The 24,947-nt window shown below is 46.4% G+C and overlaps 1 protein-coding gene across 7 annotated transcripts in view; it reads left to right on the top strand.

The window, feature by feature from the left end:
* The window catches only part of RNF157 (ring finger protein 157), a 1,722,220-nt gene that overhangs the window by 1,187,114 nt on the left and 510,159 nt on the right, over positions 1–24,947 (top strand). For 6 of the 7 annotated variants that reach the window (XM_069654703.1, XM_069654704.1, XM_069654700.1 and 3 more), the window contains one exon: positions 18,907–19,097. In XM_069654703.1, the coding sequence (XP_069510804.1) occupies positions 18,907–19,097 (191 nt within the window). Of the gene's footprint in view, positions 1–18,906; positions 19,106–24,947 lie in introns of all 7 variants that reach the window. The other variant, XR_011305109.1, reaches the window with a different exon arrangement.

Raw genomic sequence — 24,947 nt, forward strand, 5'->3', positions numbered from 1 at the left:
AAACACACAGTCTGAATATTGACGCCCCTGAATTTGACATGGTGGCCTCCATACTTGTGGGGTATATCGGAGTTCCTATTATATGGGGTGGAGACATGAACTTAATACTGGATAACAAACTTGACAGGACAGGGGCATCCCGTAGACCTATGTTCCAAGCTGCCCGCCGTTTGCACTTGCACATGATCTCACTGGGCATACACGATACCTGGAGAACACTTCACCCACGCATGAAGGAATACACCTATTACTCATCAGTACAGAACAGCTCGTCCACAATTGACCTGTTTCTATCGGGTGGATTGATGGGTAAGAACATAGACATCCAGATGCTGGCCGGTACACTCTCAGACCACTCCCCGGTATCTGTGCTGATTAAGCTAGGGAAGGACCCACCCACTTGCTCTGCCTGGCGCTTTAAATCGGAGGCACTGCGTGATATTGCAATTAAGGCTGAGATTCTTTCTGATATAAACACCTTCTTTGAGTGCAATAAACAACACGACACAACAGCGGGAATTCGCTGGGAGGCATTTAAGGTTTATATCAAAGGCATGTGTATCTCAAGGGAAGCGGGAGTGCTAAAGGTCATAAAACACGATTTACACCATTCAGAGACTAGACTTAGGGAGCTAGAATGTGCCACTTCGTCTACCCCAGTAAAGCTGGCACAGATAAGATCGGAATTGGAGATTTTTGAATCCCATGCCATGAGAGAGATATGCTTCTACACACGCCCACTTGCTGCGCGCAAATATGGAGAGGGGGATAGACCATGGAGAACCCAGTCTAGGCTGGTACGCACCAAAGGGGGCAGATCCCGGATTGACAGCATCATAGACGCAAAGGGCACTCAACACTGGTCCAAGAAGCAGATCCTAGATACCTTCTCGGAATTCTATGCCACCTTATATGCGACCCAACACGAACACGCCACACAAGACATCAGTGAACTATTGGATCAAATCCCGATGACATATATCTCCCAAACTATTAGAGAACAGCTTGACAACCCTGTCACTCTGGATGAGATAGTTGAGGCCATCACAGATCTTCCTAATGGCAAATCCCCGGGGCCGGTTGGGCTCACCTCGGAATTCTATCAGGAACATATAGCGCTCCTTGCGCCAAAACTGCTTGAAGTTTGGGCCGAATCACTCTGCCTGTCTATTCTTCCCCAATCCCTATGAGAGGCTCTCATAACGGTTCTCCTCAAGCCGGGTAAACCCAGCGATGAGTGCCGGTCTTACAGGCCCCTATCACTCATAAACACAGACACAAAAATATTTCCTAAGGTAATAGCCAGCAGACTTCTACCTATAATGCTGCACCTGGTCCATGAAGACCAAAGTGGCTTTGACCCCGGTCGCTCGACAGCCCTTAATATCTGACAGCTCTTTAATGTAATGTCCAGGATCGATCAAAAAGCAGACGTGGTTGCGGTCACACTGGACGCCCAGAAGGCATTCGATATGGTTTCCTGGCAATATATGTGGGCAGTCATGGAGAAAATGGGGAGTGGCCAAAATATGATATCCTACATTAAACTATCATATAAAGAGCCTGTAGCTAAGGTTTTGGTGAATTCCCTTATCTCCTCATCCCTGCCTCTGCACAGAGGCTCTCGCCAGGGCTGCCCATTCGCCCCCATTCTCTTTGCACGGGCAATCGAACAAATGGCAGACAGCGTCCGGGCACGCCACGCCCGCAAGGGCATACACCTACCAGATACGCTGGAGATAATATTGCTATTTGCAGATGACATACTGCTCTTCATCAGGAACCCCTCAGTACACCTAGACCCGATTATCCGAGACATTACGAAAATAGGCACATTCTCGGGCTTCACTATCAACCACTCCAAATCCGAGATATTCCCCCTCACATCTGAAACTCAACAGCCGACGTGCAAATTCCCTCTTCGTTGGTCCCCAGGTGTTATCAAATATCTGGGGGTTCAATTGTCACTATATATTCCCTCCTTATTGGCTGACAACTACACTGCTACAGCGCAGCTCATAGAGTCAAAAAAAGCAAGTTGGCGCAACCTACCACTTTCACTGGCGGGCAAACTCTCACAAATAAAAATGATAGTGGTCCCCAAACTCCTCTACATTTTTGACAACGTCCCAATTTGGCCAGGCAAACAATACTTTGAAAAGCTGCATTCCACATGTGCCCAATTTCTTTGGCACTCTGGCGCTGTCCGTAAGACGTGGCAACACATGAACCTCCCCTACGAGAAAGGGGGCTTCACTGCCCCTGACCTAACCCGATACTGGATTACTGCATAGGCCCAACACGCTACGCACTGGTACAGGTACCCAGATGCATCCCCCCATGTTAAGCTTAAAAAATCAGCAACCGAGGGGGTAAATATCATGTCACTAATCCTCCACCGTACTTACCGAACGGATGCCCTGTCGGATCCTCTGGCTACCACAATGATGGCATGGAACCGCCTACTATACTCCCATACCGAACACTGACCGTACTATAGATGGCTACCCATCTGGCAATTCCCATGGCTGACTCCCACTCACGATAAACTCCTGTCACGGCACTGGCTAGGCCTGGGATACCAAGCACTGACTGATCTATACCCATAGGGTAAATTCATTACCCCCAGACATGGCGCCCGGGCCTCTCGGATCGGCACTAGAACTATTACAGTACTTCAGACTCAGGGCTGCAATCCGTGATATGTGGCCATATTATCCGAACGAGCCTCCAGAGTCGCCCGAGATTCAATATATAGCCAACTCCGCTAACAGCCAGGGCATAACCTCCTCTATACAAGATACTGCTGGATAAATCCAAAGACGCGCCACCCGCGCCATGCAACGAATGGGAGGAGCTGCTGGGCCTGGAAATCACAGATGACACGTGGAGGGAAATGTGCTGGCGCACACGGAAGGTCTCCCTGAAATTTAGATTCCGCTGCATGCAATACAAACTATTGAACCAACTATACTACACAACATTCAATGTGGCGAGATGTTCACATAATCAGACACACACTTGCCCTAGATGCAATGCTGGAAATGCTGACCGCATACACATGTTCTGGTCCTGCAATGCTGGAAAGCTGTTATCAATGCCCTTCCCGAAATAGTTGGGGCCACAGTGGGCCCAGATCCGTTAGCTATACTTTTCAGGATATGGAGTGGGGACGAAGTGAAGAAAAGGTCTAAATTCTTGAATGTGAGTGCTATGGTGGGCAAAAAAATGCATATTACAATGTTGGAAACACCGCTGCCCCCCCACCCCACCCCCCACGTTTGAGATGTGGTTGAATGCCCGCACGTGGACACAGACCTGTGAAGAAGAATACATCAACTCCCTCCCAATGCATTCCTGCCCCAAAAATGTGTGGACAGATTTTTGCAGCTACCTCAACAACAAAGAAGATGCAGAACCTGATTCCCCTCAGCTATAAGCAATACTTGATATAGCTTGAACCCGAGCCCTGGGAAACATGCTGGCCTAACACCCTATCCCACTGTATACTTTCCAAATGTACTGTATGGTCTGAACATCTGTATGTAACTGTTTACGTTTTGTGTTGTGTACCTGCCACTCGCCAATAAAGAAAAGTTTAAAAATATGTAGTGGTAACAGGCGTGTTGATACCGTTAAAATGGAAGTACATTTTGTCATATGTTATTTACTTAAAAACGTTTTATTTTTTCAGTACACTGATTGGCACGAATATTGTTCATTTTTGTGGCATGTGCTACCAAAAACAAAACTGACTCTGGAAACCTGTGAACCCTAGGTGAAGGGTCCCATTGTTGTGTCTCCTTAAATACACTGCACTAAGGACCAAATGTGTCAAAAATCCACAAAGAAATGATAAAATTCACTATATTGAAAGCTTACGCCGGAAAGTAAAGTTTCTATTTCAGCAAAACTGTCTTTCGAAGCGTTTGGTCGTCCGCCACATTGGTAGAATTAATTCTTAAAGCACAACGTAAGCAAGATTTTAAATAATATTTATGCAAATGTGGATGGAAAGTGTACTGTGCGCTACTTGATGAATGTTGCGACGAATGAATGTTCAATTTGATGCAAAGAATAGACCTTGTATGTGTTCATTGTAACTTACATTTATAGCCAACATAATGTACTGTTATATTCAATTATAAATTGGGTACTGAAATATGTTTTTGCATGTGTGCCTGTCATGGGTACAGCCTACAGGCCGACTGCTTCTTCAACAGTAATTAGACAATAATCAACAATGCATCTGCGATAGCGATCATCTGGGACAATCGCCAGACAACAATCTGTCAGTTTGCGGTTACAAGGAGCAACATGGCAGCCTATAAGTTCTTGAAAAACGTGCTAATGTGAAAGTGTTGCATCTGTTTCAATTTTAAAGCACACATTTCTCCTCTGCAATGGAAAGTCATGTGCGTAGATTACTCGTTGCTCATTGAAGTTAACTTTCTGCGAAGAACGCAAAAGCTTGGATTAATCGATCGATGATCGGATTCGGCATTAAAAGATCACCGTTCACAGTTACACCAAAAATGAGAAAGATGCAAAGTTTGCAGCTATAAACTGTGTTCGGAAAAGTTAACCAACTTTTCGTAGACTTAATTAACTATTTTTATTGTTGTTAAAATGAAAACCTACTTATTATGCTCCCGACTATTGCTGTTTTCTTCAAAATAAAATGTTCCTGGTTCTGCGTGAGATAACGTCATGACATGCTGATGACAGGGTACGTTAGGCTACGCTGCCCGCTAACTTAATTGAAATAGGTTGAGCCCATCCTGAGCATCTAGTGATGTCAGCTTTGGGGGCGGGCAAATCTAATCAGTGAGACGAAAGCCTTTGAACTTAGGGTGATAGATCAACATATAAGAATAGCAAAAGATGGCAGTACCCGAGCCTTTGTTTTCACATGTGTTAAAGTTGCATTGGAAATTTATTTAAGAACGATCGATGTATGCCCTGAAATACATGCCCGATTCATTGGGCCAATAACGTTTCTGACCAAACTACCCATTTAAGCCCCTTTTCCTGTGCAAACGGGTGGTGTGAGCATCCTGGCCGGATGTGGCGTTTGGGACTGTCTTGTCCCATGCCACATTCTACCCAGAGGATATCTATTGCTGGGTAGATGAAGTAGAATAAGCTCTCCAGGATTAGACAACCCTTGTCGGTTTGAATGGTGCAGAGCCTTACCATTGGTGGGCTGGCACAGGCCACAGCTCGAATTTGATATTAGAGATCCTGCAGCTTTTCTCCAAATGGTCATTTGCAGCCAAGACCCCTACCAAGAGGAGCAGCCTGCTGAAAACCCAAAGACTGCCGTTAACATAAACCTGCATTGCTTCAACCAAGTACTGCTTTGATCTCCAAAAGACACTTTTCAGTGTTCGACCGTTTGAGTGGTGGGACCAACCAATGTGGAGCCCTGCATGAAGATCCTGCTGTCAAAAGCCTTCGGAAGTGTCCCGGGATAATCCTGTTGGCTGACCAGCTTCAACAAAGCCACTTCTGTGCATTGGTCCCTGTTCCGATCTGCAACTTGGAACTCCACAGGTCATCTTATTATATCCCCCCAAGACCCGCCCTAGAGTGCTGCTCTCAAACATAAAAAGGGCCTTACTGGAGCAGAGTCATCTTCATCACCATAAGTTGTTGCCTGCCCCCTCCAATCATGGTGTTCATCACTGCTGCCCATCTGTCATGTCCTGGGGTCTCCTATCACTGGGGAACCTGTGGGGGTTGTGGTCCTGAGGTGCCTGAGCCATCCTGCTTCAAGACATCAGGAACTGTCTTGCTAGAGGGCAGAACCACTGTCCATTCATTGTCTAGCCGGACCTGATTCACTTACTGAAAACTAGTACTGCACCTGCAGCATCTGGACCCCCTGCAAACTGGACCATTGACGGAAGTAAGAGGTGGAGGACACCCCCTCCTGCCATTGGGATTGTATGGGTGTAAAGTCCACTCCATAACTCCTCTTTGCCTGGTCTTGATCAGTGAAGTTCTGGTCACGGATCCCTTGGCATCCCCTAGTGTGGTGGGGTTGGGCACTCTTAATTATTTTATTCTCCAATGCTTTGTTTCTTTAACATTTACCCACCTTTTTTGCACCATTTAAAGGCTTAACGCTACCCGCAACAGATACTAACCTGGGACTTTGACTGACTCTTGGGCACTAGCCCAACATTACCTATTGGGGAAACACTTAAGTGGTAGGGGCCTTATATTTATAAGTCTGTGTATATGTTTGAATGGCTTTGCATTGTGTTTTATCTCACTTTGCTGCAATGCTAAACTGTTTTACCGGTTTCGTGTAAAGTGTCATCTCTAGTGAGATCCCCAGGGGTGTGTGTGTGTGTGTTTTGTTACCTACCTTTCATTTTGGTATTGGGTCAAGACCATTTTAAAGAAAATTAAAATTAATGTTAGGCAGAAACCTGTGCAGTTCCCTCTGGGACCACTGCAAAAGATTTAAGACTACAGGTGTTTGGCAGTAAACCCACTTGGTAGCAGTCTGTACCACACAGATTCACTTGGTAGCTGTGGCTGAGCAGTCACACTTCCCTCAAGAAGAGTTAGGCAGTATACAGAGTATTCACAATAGGTCAGAAGAGCACAGTAGAACAAGTAAACACTGACCAGAGCTTGGTGGAAAAGAGATATTATTTATTTAAAACCACATCTAGAAAAACACACAGGCACTAATAGTAAGCAATTCAAAAACACGGTCACTAAGATATACACTCCCTTAGAAGAATTTTAGACAAGTCTGAAGTAAAGCCCCACTTATTTTCAGACAGGGTGAGCGCTTAACGCAGATGGCACTCTAATAATTCTTTTTTAAAAGGGAGAGAAAAGCAGAGTATAATATGAAACAGATCCCAGCCCATTTATAAGAACAAAACAAGAGAGGGAGGCAAGTAAAACCGTGAAGTTAGAGTTCAGAAGGCCAGATACACTTTAAGAGGATCAGAACGAAATGTGTCCAAGGTCACACGGTTGAAGTGCACAAGAGTCTTGCAAAGGTTCAAAAAAGAGTTGGACCAAAAGAAAGGGACCCGTTAGAAGGTCAAGGCGGCCGACCCAGTCCAGAAGGTTAAGGGATTATTATTACCTTGTAGCAATCTTTAGAAAGGGTGGCCTGGCGGACACGGTACCTTAAAGTGGTGAGAATACTCCAGCGGGGGCAGTTGTTCCTGGCAGCGGATGAAATTCGGAGCTTCGTCCGGGGGAAGAGAGGATCTCGTCAGGGAGGAAGACAGGAGTCCGTTGCACTGTCAGGGAAGAAAGCAGCCGCGGAGTCCTCAGGTAAAAGGAGCCGTCCTTTTATTCGTGGTTAAGTGGCTATCCGGTTGCCGGGGTGCTTGGCACGGGAAATTCGACCACAAGACGGCCTGGGATGCGAAGAGAAGAAGGTAAACTGGTTGTGCCCACCAGTCAGGGGAAGAAGCCTCTCCAGTCGGGAGATCTTCTCTGTCGTCGGGAAGTGGTGAGACGGTTCCGCAGGGCTCCACCGGTGGTGTCGTCGTCGTGGTAGGTCAGCTCAGCTTCTCCCTCGTCGGATTCTCAGGTCCTGTGGCGACTTCTGAAGTTCCAGTCCCGAAAGCCTTGCTTTTATGCAGCACACCCCCATTCACTCAGCCTAGCTGTCAATCAAACATGCTAAGTGGTGAACCGGCCGGCTCACCACTTGGGCCAATCACACAAGAGTGCGACTTGAGTTACCAAGGTAACTCAGTCCTGGGTGCCTAAACCCCCTCCAGCACCCCCTGTGGTACCCATACAGAGTGGCACCACTTTTGGAGGCTTCTGTGGAGAAGCCCGCCAAAAAGTGGAACAAAGGGCTCGACTTTGGTTGGAGTCACAGAATAGAACACAAACGCCATTTTAGAATGGAGTCCTGGCAATAAATACCAACTGGCGAATTAATATTAATTAAATAAACCGGTGGTATGTTCGAGGCTATGACAATTAAATAATTAAAGTTGGTAGCCTCGAACAATGGGAAAATTCCATAGGGATATGTTTGCGGTCGAATATAAAGTATTATCCACTGCCACCAGCCAAAACACGATCAGGGGGGACGGAGACGTGCCCCCTCGACTAACATACCCGGGGCAATCGAATTGCCCCGACCAGTACGTCCACAATATGATGGTTTGTACCAATTTCTGTTATTAATTTGGGACTAGTAAAGCCAATGGTGACTTTACATGCCCTGGGAGACGGTAGTCAGTCCCAGGGTATGGAGTCTATGGTGGGTGTCACTATGACACCCCTGTGTCACTGCACGGAGGGTGCTGTGTAACACACATAGTAAAAACACATGAGACCTTTTGGAGTAAAGGACCCATAGCCCATAAAACACATTGACAGTCAAAGGAACACCATCAATCATGTCCAAGAGTGGGTGAAAGAGTCTCGCTCTTGGCAGGAGAAAAAAATAAACCCCAGAAATCCAGCAAAGCTGCTGGGGGACTCACTATGTTAGGAAATTCAGCCTAAAGAGAGAATTCTCCCTAACACTCACCCCCCCCCTGACTAAGGGACAGGAGGATTTAATCCACTCCTGGATGAATCTCATACCTCTAGTCGATGACATACATCCTAGAGACCCTCAGCATTTTGGTGGTGACACCATGACCTGTGCTCAATGGTGAAATCAAACCCTTGCAGGCAGATTGACCATCTCAATCGTTTTGGGTTTTCCCCTTTCATTTGCATTAACCATCTCAAGGGTTGGTGGTCTGTCTGAATGACAAAAGTAGAACCATACAAGTATGGCCTAAACTTCTTCAGAGCCCACACAATAGCAAAACACTCTTGTTCAATGGTTGCCCACCTTGTTTCAGGATCCTTGAGTTTTCTAGTGATGAAGCAAATGGGGTGCTCCCTACCTTTCCCATCCAGTTGACTGAGGACTGCACCTATTCCTACATTTGAAGCATCTGTTTGCACAATGAAAGTTTGGTGGTAGTCAGGAGCTCTGAGTACTGGGGCTTGGCAAAGAGCCTTTTTCAAGGTTTCAAAGGCCTGATTGCATACCTCATTCCACCTAATCTTTTTAGGGAATTTAGGAGAGGAGATGACATTCAGTGGAGAAGCTATGGACCCATAGTTCTCAATGAAATTCCTGTAATACCCAGTAAGGCCTAAGAAGGCTCTCACTTGAGTCCGAGTAGTGGGTGTTGTCCAATTTTGCACAGCTTCAATCTTACTGGGCAAAGGCCTTATTTCTCCACCTCCTACCTCATGTCCAAGGTAGACCACTTTACTCTGTCCAATCTGGCATTTACTCGCCTTTATGGTCAGATTGGCCTTTCCAAGAGACTGCAAAACATATCTCAGGTGGTCCACATGTTCTTCCCAGGAATTGCTGAACACTGCTATGTCATCCAAGTATGCCATCCAGAAGTCCTCCATCCCATTCAGAACCTGGTTTACCATCCTTTGAAATGTAGCAGGTGCATTTTTCAATCCAAAAGGCATATCCTTAAACTGGTATAAGCCAACTGGGGTAGAAAATGCAGTTTTCTCCTTGGCATGGTCTGTCAGGGCTATTTGCCAATAGCCTGACGTCAGGTCAAATGTGCTGAGGAACTTGGCTGCACCAAGTCTATCCACCAACTCATCTGTCCTTGGCAAAGGGTGGGCATCAGTCTTAGTGACTGCATTAAGAGCTCTGTAATCCACACAGAATCTAGGTTCTTTAGATCCTGCCTTTGGTACTAACACAACAGGGCTAGACCATGGACTAGTAGAGGGCTCTATTACCCCGAGATCAAGCATCTTGCTGACCTCACCTTTGATGTGGGTTCTTACATTTTCTGACATTCGATATCCTCTGCTTTTGACTGGCAGACAGTCACCAGTGAGTATGTCATGCTGTTCCCAAGGGGTCAAGCCTGGTGAAAGTGAGAACAGGGAGGCAAACCGATTCAACATGGATTTGCACTCTTCCTGTTGCTCAGGTGTCAGATTTGAAGAGAGATTTATTCCTTCAATCTTTTCGTCTAAAGGTAAGCCTCTGAGGAGATCAGGAAGAGTTTCACTCTCTTCTTCTTCCTCTGATGATGCTAGAAGCAAAGCTCCTACATCAGGTCTGGAGACATACGCTTTTAGTCTGTCGGTGTGGAAGACTGTTGGAGCCTCCTTGGGATTGCCCAAGTCCACCCTCTCCAAGTTTACCCACAACTTTGAAGGGTCCCATCCATTTGTCTTGCAAGGCCCTCTGCCTTGTTGGGATCATAACGAGAACTAGCTGGTCCTGAGTAAACTCAACCATGTTAGCCTTTTGGTCATACCAGTGCTTGACCAATGCTTGTCCAGCTTTCAAGTTATCACTTGCTTCTGCCATCATTTGTGACATTCTCCTTCGGAGACCTATCACATAGTCACTCTGAATGGCTTGGTGGAAGGAGCACTCTCCAACCCCTCCTTGATCAGGGCCAATGGACCTCTGACCGGATGACCATTAAGAAGTTCAAAGGGAGAATAACCTCCCTCCTGAGGGACTTCTCTATAAGCAAGGAGAAGGCATGGCAGTAGAAGGTCCCACTTTCTTTTAAGGGGGTCCTCTAAAGCACCTATCATGCTCTTCATAGTTCTGTTGAACCTTTCAACCAGCCCATTTGTCTGGGGGTGGTATGCGGTTGAGAACTTGTAAGTAACTCTGCAGGTTTTTCACATGGCTTTCATGTAGTGGGACATAAAATGTGGCCCCCTGTCAGAGATTACTTCCTTAGGAAACCCAACCCTGGTAAAAATACCAAGGAGGGCCTTAGTCACAGCCGGGGCTGTAACAGTCCTCATAGGAATTGCCTCAGGGTACCTAGTAGCATGGTCTACTACAACAAGTATAAACCTGTTGCCTGAGGAGGTTGGATGATCAAGGGGACCAACAATGTCAATCCCTACTCTCTCAAATGGGACTCCCACTACAGGGAGAGGCACTAAAGGTGCCACATTCTTGGAGCCAACCTTACCAGAAGTCTGGCAGGTGTGGCAGCTCCTGCAGTATTTATCTACTTCAGCCCCCATCTTTGGCCAATAAAAGTAGATTGAGAGCCTTTCCTTAGTCTTCTTGAAACTCAAGTGACCCGCCAAGGAGTCTCATGGGCTAACTGCAAGAACTGTGGTCTGTTCTCTTGGGGTACTACAAGCCGTTTGTTGTCCCCAGGTGCAGACTCTGTTGGTTCACTGTAGAAGAGGCCATCTTCCCAGTGTAACCTATATTTCCCAGGCTCTTGCCCTTCAGCCTGACCATCTGCCTGGTGGTGAAGACCTTCCAGAGTTGGACATTCTCTCTGTCCCTTACTGAAGTCTGCCCTGTTGGGTCCACCTTCTGCCAGTAAAGACTGCAGCTCAGGATGGTCAACAGGATCCAGATCTCCACTTCCACTAGCTCTTCTTCAGAGTCTAGTTCAACCACACAGAGTTGTACCTCCCTCTCAGCCTCAGCTGGAGGGGGAGTTACTGGTGTAACTTTGGACAACCTAGGGGAATTCCTTGTTGGCTGCACTGGAGTGCTGGCTGTGAGGTCCTTTTTAGAAGTTTTAGGTGTCCCTTTTCCTTCTAGTTTCTTAGAGACAGCAGCTGACATCTCCAGTGGAGTAGGAGTGATCTCTTTCTTCATCATCTCCTTGGGAGTACCTCTCATGGTTCGCTCCCTTGCAGGTCTGGTGAGCTCCTGTAACCTTTTACTACGACGTCTGGGGGTATGTGACACTACTCCAAGAGTTTTTAAGTCATTACCCAGCAGAACCCTTCCTGGCACCTCACTTTGTATGCTGACAGGTATCTTCACAGTCATGTCATTACACTGGATGAGAACTGGTAATTGGGAAAGCATCTGCACAGGCCCTCCAGCTAACTTGGTGAGGCGTTTGGGTGCCTAAGCAACATCCTCAGCCTGAAAAAAAGATTTGTCCACCACAGTTATGCTGGCCCCAGTGTCCCTAATGGCAGGAGTCTCCTGACCATTCACCTGGAGACTGTCCTTATAATACTCTTTAGTATTATCTGGGATAGAATTATAGACCTCTAGGTTCTGTTGTTCCCACAACCCCAGAGACACTTAAACACTGGCTGAGACTCCAATGGGTTCATCAGCCAGCAATAGAAAGTTTCCACTTGCCATTTGTACTTCCTCCTCTGGAGCGAAGGCTAAGGAGACAAGCTGGACCCCTGAAGGTTTACCCTTACATCTGGGATCTCCTTTCACATGGTCAGTAGAGCCACAAACAAAGCATTTACCAAATGCTTTCTGGAATGGTGGCTTGTTCTGACCTCCTTCTGGTTTGGCACCCGGAGGTACACTAGCCTGATTTGGTTTCCCTTGTGGCTTACCCTTTTGGTTTTGTTTGGGGCCCTCTTTGGAATTGGAATTATTAGATTTCTCTTTGGAGTCCTTTTTTGGCTGTTTTCCCTCTTCCTTTTTCCGAGTAGCCCCAGAATCCTTGTGAGTGGCTCTGTTGGCAACCCACAAGTCAGCAGCCTTAGCTAACTTTCTGGAATCTAATTCCTTTGAATCAGCCAAGTGCTGTCTGAGCTCAGGAGAGCAGGCATCATAAATTGACTCCAACATAACAAGATTTCTCATTCCCTCATAAGTGTTCACCTTGTAACCCTTAATCCATCCCTCTAAGTTTTTCAAACTTTCACTCACCCAGGTAGCCCAAGGGGTACCATTCACACATTCATAATCCTTCTTATCCACCTCCCCCATCTCCATTACCACATCAGTTGCAACAGGGGGAAGCCTAGAGAACAGCCAGGGAAGAAACTCATTCCCTGTGATGTCCTGGAGCCCATGATTATACTCAACCATTTGTAACCAATCCAACACATCCAACTTAGGTTCATACATACCCACTAATTCCTTTGGCATCCGGGGTCTTTTGGGACTGGAACTCCTAGAGGAACCAGAGGAGAGAGAAGCATTTTCCACAGGCAACTTCTTCATTTCTAGTTCACGATTAAGCTCTATTTCTCTGAGTCTTAACTCAGCTTGCTTCTGCTCAGCCTGGGCATTCATTCTTCTGAACTCTAGCTCTTGGTTTCGTTCAGATTGAGCGTTTGTACTCTAATTCAAGCTTCATTTTTTCAAGTTCAAAATAAGCAGGGTTACATGTAGGACCTGGTATAGGCCCAGTAGGTACAGTAGGTAAGTCAGACAGGGGCTCAGAGTGGCTAACTTCATTAGGTTCACTTTCCTCTTCTGACTCATTATCAAGACTTTGATTCAGATCAATACCATCACTGTTTTCTACATTTGCTGGGGGGAGGGTAGATTCCTCTGTACCTCCCAGACTTTGGTTTTCTAACAATCTTTCTATAAGTTCCATTTTCGTGCCCTTCTCAGAGAGATTCTTATGTCTACACAATACTTTTAAGCAATGAGCAGTTTTGGCAGACGACGATTCTAGGGTATAACTCTCCATAGCAGACATAGGTTGAAAATCAGCTTTTTAGTGCTAAGCACTGTGGTTAGTTGTCCTAAAGTGTTCAAAAAGCACTCTATAAAGTCTATACTCAATACAAATCCCACCGCTGTACACCAGTGTTGGGCAGAAACCTGTGAAGTTCCCTCTGGGACCACTGCAAACGATTTAAAACTACAGGTGTTTGGCAGTAATCCCACTTGGTAGTAGTCTGTACCACACAGATTCTCTTGGTAGCTGTGGCTGAGCAGTCAGACTTCCCTCAAGAACAGTTAGGCAGTATACAGAGTATTCACAATAGGTCAGAAGAGCACAGTAGAACTAGTAAACACTAACCAGAGCTTGGTGTAAAAGATATAGCATTATTTATTTAAAACCACATCTAGAAAAACACACAGGCACTAATAGTAAGCAATTCAAAAACACGGTCACTAAAAGATATGCACTCCCTTAGAAGAATTTTAGACTAGTCTGAAGTAAAGCCCCACTTATTTTCAGACAGCGGTGAGCGCTTAACGCAGATGGCACTCTAATAATTCGTTTTTAAAAGGGAGAGAAAAGCAGAGTATAATATGAAACAGATCCCAACCCTTTTATAAGAACAAAACAAGAGAGGGAGGCAAGTAAAACCGTGAAGTTAGAGTTCAGAAGGCCGGATCCACTTTAAGAGGATCAGAACGAAATGTGTCCAAGGTCACACGGTTGAAGTTCACAAGAGTCTTGCAAAGGTTCAAAAAAGAGTTGGACCAAAAGAAAGGGACCCGTTAGAAGGTCAAGGCGGCCGACCCAGTCCAGAAGGTTAAGGGATTATTATTACCTTGTAGCAATATTTAGAAAGGGAGGCCTGGCAGACACGGTACCTTAAAGTGGTGAGAATACTCCAGCGGGTGCAGTTGTTCCTGGCAGCGGATGCAAGTCGGAGCTTCGTCCGGGGGAAGAGAGGATCTCGTCGGGGAGGAAGACAAGAGTCTGTTGCACTGCCAGGGAAGAAACCAGCCGCGGAGACCTCAGGTAAAAGGAGCGGCCCTTTTATTTGCGGTCCAGTGTTAAGTGGCTATCTGGGTGCCGGGGTGCTTGGCACGGGCAATTCGACCACAAGACGGCCTGGGATGCAAAGAGAAGAAGGTAAACTGGTTGTGCCCACCAGTCAGGGGAAGAAGCCTCTCCAGTCGGGAGATCTTCTCTGTCGTCGGGAAGTGGTGAATCGGTTCCGCAGGGCTCCACCGGTGGTGTCGTCGTGGTAGGTCGGCTCAGCTTCTCCCTCGTCGGATTCTCAGGTCCTGTGGCGACTTCTGAAGTTCCAGTCCCCAAAGCCCTGCTTTTATGCAGCACACCCCCATTCACTCAGCCTAGCTGTCAAACAGGCTAAGTGGTGAGCCGGCCGGCTCACCACTTGGGCCAATCACACAAGAGTGTGACTTGAGTTACCAAGGTAACTCAGTCCAGGGTGCCTAAACCCCCCTCCCACACCCCCTGTGGTACCCAGACAGAGTGGCACCACCTTTGGAGGCTTCTGTGGAGAAGCCCGCCAAAAAGTGGAACAAAGGGCTCGACTTGGGTTGAGTCACAGAAGAGAACACAAGTGCCATTTTAGAATCGAGTCCGGGCAAAAAATACCAACCGGCGAATTAATATTAATTAAATAAACCGGCGGTATGTTCGAGGCTATGAGAATTAAATAATTAAAGTTGGTAGCCTTGAACAATGGGAAAATCCCATAGGGATATATTCGCGGTTCAATATAAAAAGTAGTATCCACTGCCACCAGCCAAAACTCGATCAGGGGGGATGGAGACGTGCCCCCCTCGACTACCAGACCCCTGGGCTATCGAATTGCCCCGACCAGTACGTCCACAATATGATGGTTTGTACCGGTTTCTGTTAATAATTTGGGACTAGTAAAGCCAATGGTGACTTTACATGCCCTGGGAGACAGTAGTCAGTCCCAGGGTATGGAGTCTATGGTGGGGTGTCACTATGACACCCCTGTGTCACTGCACCCTATGGAGTAAAGGACCCCATAGCCCATAAAACACATTAACAGTCAAAGGAACACCATCAATCATGTCCAAGAGTGGGAGAAAAAGAGTCTCACTCTTGGCAGGAGAAAAAAACAAACTCTAGAAATCCAGCAAAGCTGCTGGGGGACTCACTAGGTTAGGAAATTCAGCCTAAAGAGAGAATTCTCCCTAACAATAAAGACTGATTTAGAAAGACAGCTCTGTCACCGCACAGAGCGGCCATTCTAAATCGAACTGTCACAGCCCTGCCACACACAAGTGCATGCAGGGGCTGATAGTCCCGGGAATGTCGGATAAGTGCATGTGGGACTGTGTGTGTGTGTGCATGCGCTTGTGTGTAGTCACTGTGGTGCTGGGAAGGGGGTGGTGGATGGGGAAAATGGGATTCGGGGGGGTTAAACCCCTCCCCTCTCACTCCCCAGATTTAGGGAAAAAAACTAGTGGGAGAGGGGGAAATGGAGGAAGAATGTCCTATTTCGCCATCTTAAAGCCGACCCAAATATGGATGAAAATATCGGTCTTTAAAAAGTGGAAATATGACAGAACCTTCATTTTACCTTTCTCAAATGTTTGAGGCTTAATAGAGTATGTTTGTACTTCTTTCTAATTTGATTTGAGTGCCCTGGGTGTGGCCCATTATACCATTGCAGCACCCCAATTGATCCTGAAATCTTATTGCACTGCTACACTATCTTGATAGTTTGGCTAGACCAAAGTGTCAATTACGCTGTTCCTCAACTAGGATAGCCTCTCGCAACACTCACATTGATGGGGGTTTCCCTGGCCCACGTTTTATCCAAGATATCTTTCACTGTCTAAGAATTTCGAAACTGCAAGGAATTTATCTAGACCTCTGCATGACCACTTCAACCTGCTTTTCAATATTCACAATCCATACTCATCTTGTGACACCAATACTTCTTGGTATTTATGACTCTTGCTCTCTTCAGTCTGCCCTATTCGTTTGTTAAAAGAAAGATTTTGTATAACACCAATACCTCTTGGTTTTCCCCTCAGTGGTTCTTGGCACTTGTAGATTTCACGTTTCACTTTTGCTCCTTGGCATATTTCACAATTCACATCTTTCGTGTAGCACCAATGCCTCTTGATATTTTTAGTTCTTATTCTCTGTCACTTGCCTTCTTGGCCCTTTCCGACATTTCTTAGATTTGTCTTTTGTCCTCTTGGCATATTCGACAATTCCCATATTTAATTTCCCTCTTATTCAACTTTCTTTAGTTTGATCTCCACTTGTAATATGTTTCAAAACAAATTTTATAATATTTCACAGAGAATTTTGAATGTGCGCCTTCCTTGCACCACTTTGTTTCCTTTCCCTTTAACATTTGTCCTCTTCTTTCACATTTTATCGGAATGCGCGCAACCCTCACCTCTCCAATCAGTCACTTTCTCTTTAACATCAACCAGACTTGTGTTGCTCTTGATAACTCACTGGTTGTGCTAAAAGACTTGATTTAATCTTTTCCTCACATGCTGTTTCCTGGCACCTGGAAGGTTTCTTTTCCTCTGCTCACTCGGCTCTGCTTTTCAAACACTCACGGCTTCCCAAAAGCTTGAAACTCTCCTCACTTATTCTTGATCCTCAATTGTTTATCAGCTTGTTGGCCTTCCAACTCCCACAGCCTGGTTCGTATCAGTCTTGGAAGAGCAGTTGTCTTCACATATCCAGCGTCACTCAAATTGCGCTTGTGCGCGCCATCTTTTGTTTTCACAGGGAGTCTTAACAAGTGGCAGGTGTACATTATTAGAGCTACGTGCCTGACTCTGACTGGCATATTTTTTGTGACAAGGCCAATGCAAGTCAGGGGAGGTAATCCTTCTAACCTCATTCTTCATCTTCCTTTGTGCAGTACATTTGTCAAAACAACATGGGAAGGAATTATGGAAGTTTCCCACAAAAAAAAAAACTGGGATAGGGGTTAGATGGGTCATGGAAAAAGAGGGATACCAAGGGGGTCATTACAAGTTTGGAGGCAGCCATGTCGCTATTTGCGGCATGGCTGCCTCCAAACTCTGGTCCAGGTTCCTTGAATGAGGAATTACCGGGCCATTCCAACCTTGGAGGACCTGGTAATTCCTCATTCAGTTTACCCATCCCCATTTCCATTTGAGCCCCCATAGGGCTCAATGGGAATGGGGAGGGAGCTAACAACGGGGCCGTTAATAACGTAAGGGGTTAACGGCACTGGCACCCTTACCAGCGCTGTTAACCCCTTACTGCCAACCTCGGAATGAGGCCCCAGGTCTCGCCATTGGGTGTTTCTCCCCCACTCGAGGTGATCCTCACTCGTTTGTCCACTCACAGGGTCTGGATCCGGAGTACTGTATTCCCGGGGACTGGGTTGTGAAACACCCTCTGGTTTTTCACACACTGAACAGCTGGACAGATTATCTGATGTGTTTTCTATTCTTGCATGTGCAACCTGAACCCTTGTTTCTCAGAATATGGTTTAATTCCAGTATTTAGAGTTTGTGTTGATCAATTTTATTGGGGGAAAGGCTAACAAGTGAATTGTGCTTAAGAGCCCGGTAGTCATAAGACTTATTCTTATTTGGCAGCCACATAACACTGAAGAAGGTGATCAGCCCTCAGCTCTCTAATCCTGACTTATTACTTTATCAACAAAGATGGGAGCAGCATATCCTTGATTATCTGTAGTATATTGCCAGCCAGCATAGCTTCATATCCTGCCATATGCGCCATCCATTGTCTTGGTGACATCCCCTTCCTCATCCTTTCTAAGGGATCCAGGAAGGACTCCTGGTCTGCTTTCATGAGCGCTTACCTTCCTCTCAGTGGCTTTGACTCCTCTCTCTTGCTTGTTCTCCATGGCTTCTCCAGGCTTGCTCTTATGAACAGTCTTCTGATTCCAACACTGGCAATGGAGAAGAACTGTTGCACTGCAAATAACATTTTGCACATGACATACCTCACTGCTAACCCTTTTGCACACCCTTGCATGACATGATGCACACATTTACATCTCCTGGTAGCATCCTATTTAGAGAGAATTTGTTTTCACATCAAAATTATCTATTCTGTTTTCCCCATCCCCCTGTGCTCTTGGTCCACATATGCACATTTTGTCTCATTCTCAACACCTACCCTCAACACCATTGACTTTCCTTCTCTTTACATCTCTTTTCATCTCCTTTCTCCTGATCTTTGACATCATGACTTCCCATCCTCTTGTCAATCTCTCTTGTATTCTTCCACCCTGGGCTTCCTTCTCAGAATCCCTATTTTCTCCAATCTTTTCCCATCCTGGCTTTTACACGCTTCTGCACGCTTGGTTGTCATTTCCCATATGGACCCTTCTTCTGCCTCCTTCCACCATGACTTTTTCTCCTCAAATATTTCTGTTCCAACCATTTGCTTCACTGGTCTTTAACTTTTTCTTTGTTACCTCCACCTCTAGATCCAGTCAGCAGTAGCCTGGCACAGTCAGTCATGTCCATGGCCTCCTCTCAAAGTCAGCACTCCCAGCTCAGCACGGATACAATGTCCTCGATGTCTGGATCATACATTGCAGCTGGCACTGAAGACGATGGAGATATCCTTCCTTCCCCCACAGCTGCAGCCAGTGGGCCTCCATCGGAAGAAGGGGAGGTAGGGTGGTGAGTTTTTTTTGTCTCCAGGTGAAGGTTTCGTGGGGGAGAGGGCCAGGGGAGGGAGTTTGAAGGTGCTTTAAACATTTATTCAGGGACAGGCCCGGGCCTGCCTTTGTTATGGAGAAAAGATTAATGTAGGATTTAAACAGGGGTGTGTTGTAGACTATATCTCAGAGATGGTAGAGGGGTTGGAAGTGCATAGGAACTTTCCACCTAGACTGGGTGAATCAAAAATGTCAGTATTACTTTTTGCTGATGATGTCCTTACTTGATAAGACAACAGTTGGTAACCAGAGAATTATAAACGCTATGACAAATTATCTGAGGGAGAACAGTTTAATCATCAATCCCCAAAAAAACATCCATAATGACGATTACAAATATAAAAGCTAGGTGCTTTTTCCCATGGATTTTGGAAAACAGCTACTTCAAACAACAAATGAAATTAAGTACCTGGGATTCCTATTTGCTAATAAGGCAAAGTACAGTTCCCTTCAGATGAAACTGAAAACAAAAACCAGTAATAATGCATGCACAAAGCAGGAAAATGTTCGTAGAATATTGTTTATGTACACTTAAACCATTGCTAAGTTACTACAAGGGGCAGATTACACCAACTGTGCTTTATGGGTTGGAACTAATAGATCTAGATTAGATCCGGGTGGAACAGTGGAAAGCACTCTTTGCAAGAGATTAAGTCTACCAATGGCAACTCTTTAAGTCTTGATCCGACAAACTGTGCCTAGTATCATGGAGGCAGCAGATACAAATTACCAAGCTACGGCTATATGGCAAGAACTTGCCTCTCCCCAATAACTCATTGTTTGAGGACCTAAAAATATCCCTCGAAGCAAAAAATACAGGCCCACTGGATACATTCCATCGGGAACGTGAACTTGTATTGAAGAATGCGGGCATGGACAGGATCATCCTATTGAGTAATCCAGTGAAGGTCTTTAAGAAAATCAAATTAGATCAATGAAGTGGGGATCAGGACATCCTCACTAAATATAGGTTACACTCCCTACTGGCAAATCAGCATAGGGTGTACATGAAGTTGCCAGAATACATCGAAAAATTCCCTGATTTTAGATATCGGCATGTATTCATGCGATTCAGATTCAACCTTCTGGCTACCCTTGAGAGGTGGGAAACAATCAGAGGGATATCAGAATCTGAAATGTCATGTGGATTGTGCAAAGAATACGTTTTGGAGACCTTTAAAAGACTGAGTGTTCCATTGTTCAGCGGTTAAACCCTTGTGGGTACAGTATTTAGGGAGATTCCTCGCCAATGTGAAAGCCTGGAGGCAGAATAATTTTTGAATAAATTAATGGAGGGGATAAAGCGGTCAATTGTATTTGCACTTGTAAGATTTTTAAGAAGTTGTCACTCCAGGTTGGAGAAAATGTTTATCGTTAAATGTAGTCACCCTTATTAAGGGCACGGCTGCCGCCGATAATGGTTTTTTACCGGGTCCCAGAAGAGGGCAATAACCGGGTCATTCTGACCTTGGCTGACCCGGTAATGGCCCTTTTCTGGGACCTGGTAAAAATGTATCCCCATTCCCATTTGAGAGCCCATAGGGCTCGATGGGAATGGGGAGGATGCTAACAACGGCCTGTTAATGACGGGCCCATTGTTAGCATCCTGGGCTGCTAGCATTTGACCAGGTGTTCCTTAGCGGGTCCCGCAGCAGTCCTCTTAATATGGCAGCCCGTAATGAACGGTGCCGGTCCCGTACCGGCACTTTTCATTACGGGACTGCCAGGGTCCTAATGAGGCCCATAGAGTGCAGAGAAGCGCCAGGAAGGCGTAACAGTGCCCTAGTTGAACAAGAGAAAGGTTTGGCTCACAGAAATCTTCATTGGACCCTAAAACAAGTAGGAGTAATTTGTGTCCAGCTCTGCATGGGAGGCAATCAGCAATCACGGAAATCGCCACCTACCTACAGGAACTGGGATTAAGCACCTCACCTATTGGCGCCCTGTATCTGAGCACAGATCGCAAATTAAGGGAATTCTTCCACAACACTGCAGTTATGGAGCAGGACCAGGAGCAAATCTTGCCAGAATTACCAAATCTTGCCAGAATTACCTGGGAACAACTGTGACAATGCCACCGAAGCAGATAGGACTCCTACTACTAGGAGGCATCTGATCAATAAAGTCTAGCCTTAAAGAAAAAGTCACTGATCTGCAAGCTCGAATGGTGAAGGTGGAAGACCGGATTGAGGCTGTTGATAATAACCAGCTAGCAGGCAATCTCGCAGTCATGAATAGCAAAGCCAGGTCCCAGGACTTGGAACAAAAAGAGAGAGACATCGAATTGAAGCTGGACGATCTCGAAAACCGAAAAAGAAGATTGAACATACGCATCATGGGCCTCAGTGAGAGACGAGGAGAAACCCCAGCCGATTGGAAAGCTGAGTGAAGGCGCTGGTAATACCTTTGTTCGATCCAACAGATGCCCCCAATTTAGAATTTGATACAGTGCATAGAGATGGAGGCCCCCTGAATGGCCCAAGATCGGTGCTTGCCAAATGTCACTACTATAGGCAAAACAGGACATCTTACAGAAGGCGAGAGAGAGAGAGAGAACCCATCGAATTTGAGGGATCCAGCAGCAAATTATTCCAGGACCTCTTAGCTACCACACTTAAGCGAAGAAGCTGCCGCCCACAAACATTATGGCTACAGGAGAAGGAAATTTGCTACCGATGGGGGGGTTCCCTTTTACATTAAGCTTTGAACACGATGGCAAGGACTACCGTGTTACTTCGGAGGAGGAAGCTCAAGACATTCTGGAGAGTCTACAGCAGGCACGCAGGGGGTCGACGGAGACAAAGCTAGAAGACCTAGGGGACCGATGCATAAAACTGCCCCCTCCCTGCTGAGGAGAGGATGATCCCCGGGAACTAGAAAGTACAAGTGATACAACACACCCTGAAATTCTAATCCCGCAGGGAGTGTTCCAAGTTATAACAGTAGCTTCTCCGCTTGAATGTACGTGCTTCCAGAGCATGAGGGGAAGGCTTGACCTATGAAAGTGGTTGAAACGATTTGTAAGCTCGTAATAGCAAACAAAGGGTTCGGAGAGTATGTACGGCCATGGGGGTTTCGATGTTGCGGGATAGTTTTGCCTTTACATTTGTTGAATTGCTACAGAAGTTTTGTTTTGCCTGGAGATGGGCCCTTTTTCTTCAAGGGCGTCTTGGCATTTTTCAAGGGTGGGGGGATGAGGGGGAGGCAAACATCAGAAGTGTGGAGAGATAAATCCAGACACCATTGAAGTCACACAGGCACAACCTCACACGCAAGTATATCATAGATGCTCCACACATGGGGCAACAGCGACTATTAGGGTGCGCCACCCAAAAGGAGGCAAAAGGCGACATCTAAAATACTGTCATGGCATTACCTGATGGGATAAAATGTGGGCCGCTCAACTTCAAAGGCTTAAACTTACTGCAACAGTGCTGTATTCTGGCAAAGGAATTTAAGCTTTCCAAACTGGACATGCTGTTTGTCCAGGAGACAAAATTTGCACAAGGGGAAGAATTTAAGGTCGTAAGTAGGGAATTAGGAGGCACACTGTGGGCTTCGGGGGGTCACAAAAGGAGGGGGTTTGGAATGATATATAGGAAATTATTAGTCCTTCAAGTTGAGCAAATACACAGGGAAGAGGAAGGGAGGTAGCTTGCATTGAAGGGGAAAATAAGATCACGCACAGTCACGCTTTGTTCTGCATATGCACCCAGTCGGAATGAGCTGCAGTTCTGCGAGTCCCTCTTTGACTTCCTAGATAGTTTGAAAGAGGGCACCTTGTTGTGTGGGGGCGATTTTAACACCATATCGAACCCAGGCACGGATTGGTATTCAATGTGACAGGGAGCAAACCCATTGTGTGGCCCAACAGGGGAAGGATTTCTGGGCCTATTGGGGCAAACCATTTAATTGTCACATGGCACACAATGCACCCAAAAGAGAGGACATTTACTTTTTATTCCTCACCCCACTTCACTTATTCCCATATAGATTACCTGTTGATGGAGGCAGAGAAAGAAAGCACGATATTGACTGCAGCCATTCAGATGATAGCTGGTCAGATCACAAATTATGTGGGCTGGAATTAGACCTGGGCCCATGGGCCCATCCTTGTATACGGAGCGCAGGTGGATCTGTAATGATACCCTCTATAAGGACCCACTATTCAGAGAAACCCTAACAGATGCTATAAAAGATGACTTCACTGTGAATGACACGGGAGGGCTTTCACTTAACACGGTGTGTGATGTGGCAGAGGCCACAATTCGGGGTATCATGATTGCGGAAGGGGCCCACAGAAATAGGATCAGAGGGAAAAGGAGTTGAAAACCAAAATCACACGCAACGAACTAGAACTCTGAACTCACCCCGCAGACAGTGAGAAAATTCTAGCACAGACTGGAACGCTGCGAAAAGAGTTGAAATATTTGGCAAAGTAAGGCACTAACTCAGCTGCGATATTTAAAGCAGACATTTTACGAGAGAGGTGATAAAGCCCACACTGTTAGCCACTTGTCTATGAAAACAGAGAGCATAAAGGGCAAACCCCAAAATCAAAAACGAAAAGGGAAAAGAACAATTGGACCCTCGCGAAATTACAAAGCACTTCTCCAGATTTTATACCACCTTATAAGCGACTGAGGGGGGAGGGGAATCGGAGGATGGCATTACGCGATATTTGGCAGCATTCCCCCATATGCCGATACAACAAGTTAACCAGGATAACTTAAATGGCCCAATCACAACCGAGGAAATTCAGGCAGCCATCTCTAAACTGAAACCGGTTTGGTGCCAAGGCAGGATGGGTACACACCGGCCTTTTGTAAAGCAAATAGTCACTCGCTCACTATCTTCTTAGTGAAACTTTTTTTCTGATGTTTGTTAATCTGCTTAGAATCACATGCTGTGCATAGGTCCGTAGTCGAAAAGGGGATGTCGACAAGGCGTGTCTGTAACACTATCCCTATAGTGACGTGTGTTGTACCCACAATCCCTCACGCGTCGAGGTCCCTCAGATTGTTTTTTTCCGCCCAGCTACTGGTCGCCTTTACGCGGAGCTCCTCGAGAGACATTGCAGATTTCATCTCCTTTGGTCGTTTTCCTATATTAATATAGAACATATCGATCCCTCCCTCGACGCTGTTGTGAAGCTGTCTCCGCCGAGCAAGATCTTCGACGGAGGGGACGAGCGGAGGAGATCCTTCGGCGTTGCCGAACACGTGGCCTGGCCTCGCAGGCCTAATACAGTAGGGAGAGTGGGGGTCGTGGGACATCTCTAGTTCTTTTCTGAGAATGCCTTTCCTTTTCCCCTTCCTTTCCCTTGGGGTGGTTATCACGTTTTATTGCCTCGGCTATGGAGAGGACACCCTTTAGGTTTTGCCCGCTTTGCAAGGGCAAGTTTACTTGGAAGGACAAGCATTCACGGTGTAACCGCTGCTTGCCCCTCGATCACAAAGAGGAAGGTTGCACGGCTTGTCGGCTTCTTAAGCCGAAGACTCTAAAAGACCGTAGGGTCAAGAGGTGGGCGGCCTACGCTATGTCGAAGGCCGACGCTCCACCCACCGTCGCTACCTCCGACAGTGACGAGGAACGTGATACCACGACCTCTGCTACGGAAGTCGAAAACCCCCCTAGAGAGCGCATACGCGCTTCGTCGTCTGTCCCCGGCCCCGACGGGCTCGGCTCACGCCCTGCTTATGGGGAGGAACACCCCGGCGACATTGACGCACACAAGACCACACATAAGCACACATCCCATGGCTCTTCTTTGCCGAAGGCGAAGAGAGCATCAGCGCCCAAGG

This window comes from Ambystoma mexicanum, chromosome 3q, assembly GCF_040938575.1.
Source record: "Ambystoma mexicanum isolate Mex_15411 chromosome 3q, UKY_AmexF1_1, whole genome shotgun sequence".
NCBI classification, from domain to species: domain Eukaryota; kingdom Metazoa; phylum Chordata; class Amphibia; order Caudata; family Ambystomatidae; genus Ambystoma; species Ambystoma mexicanum.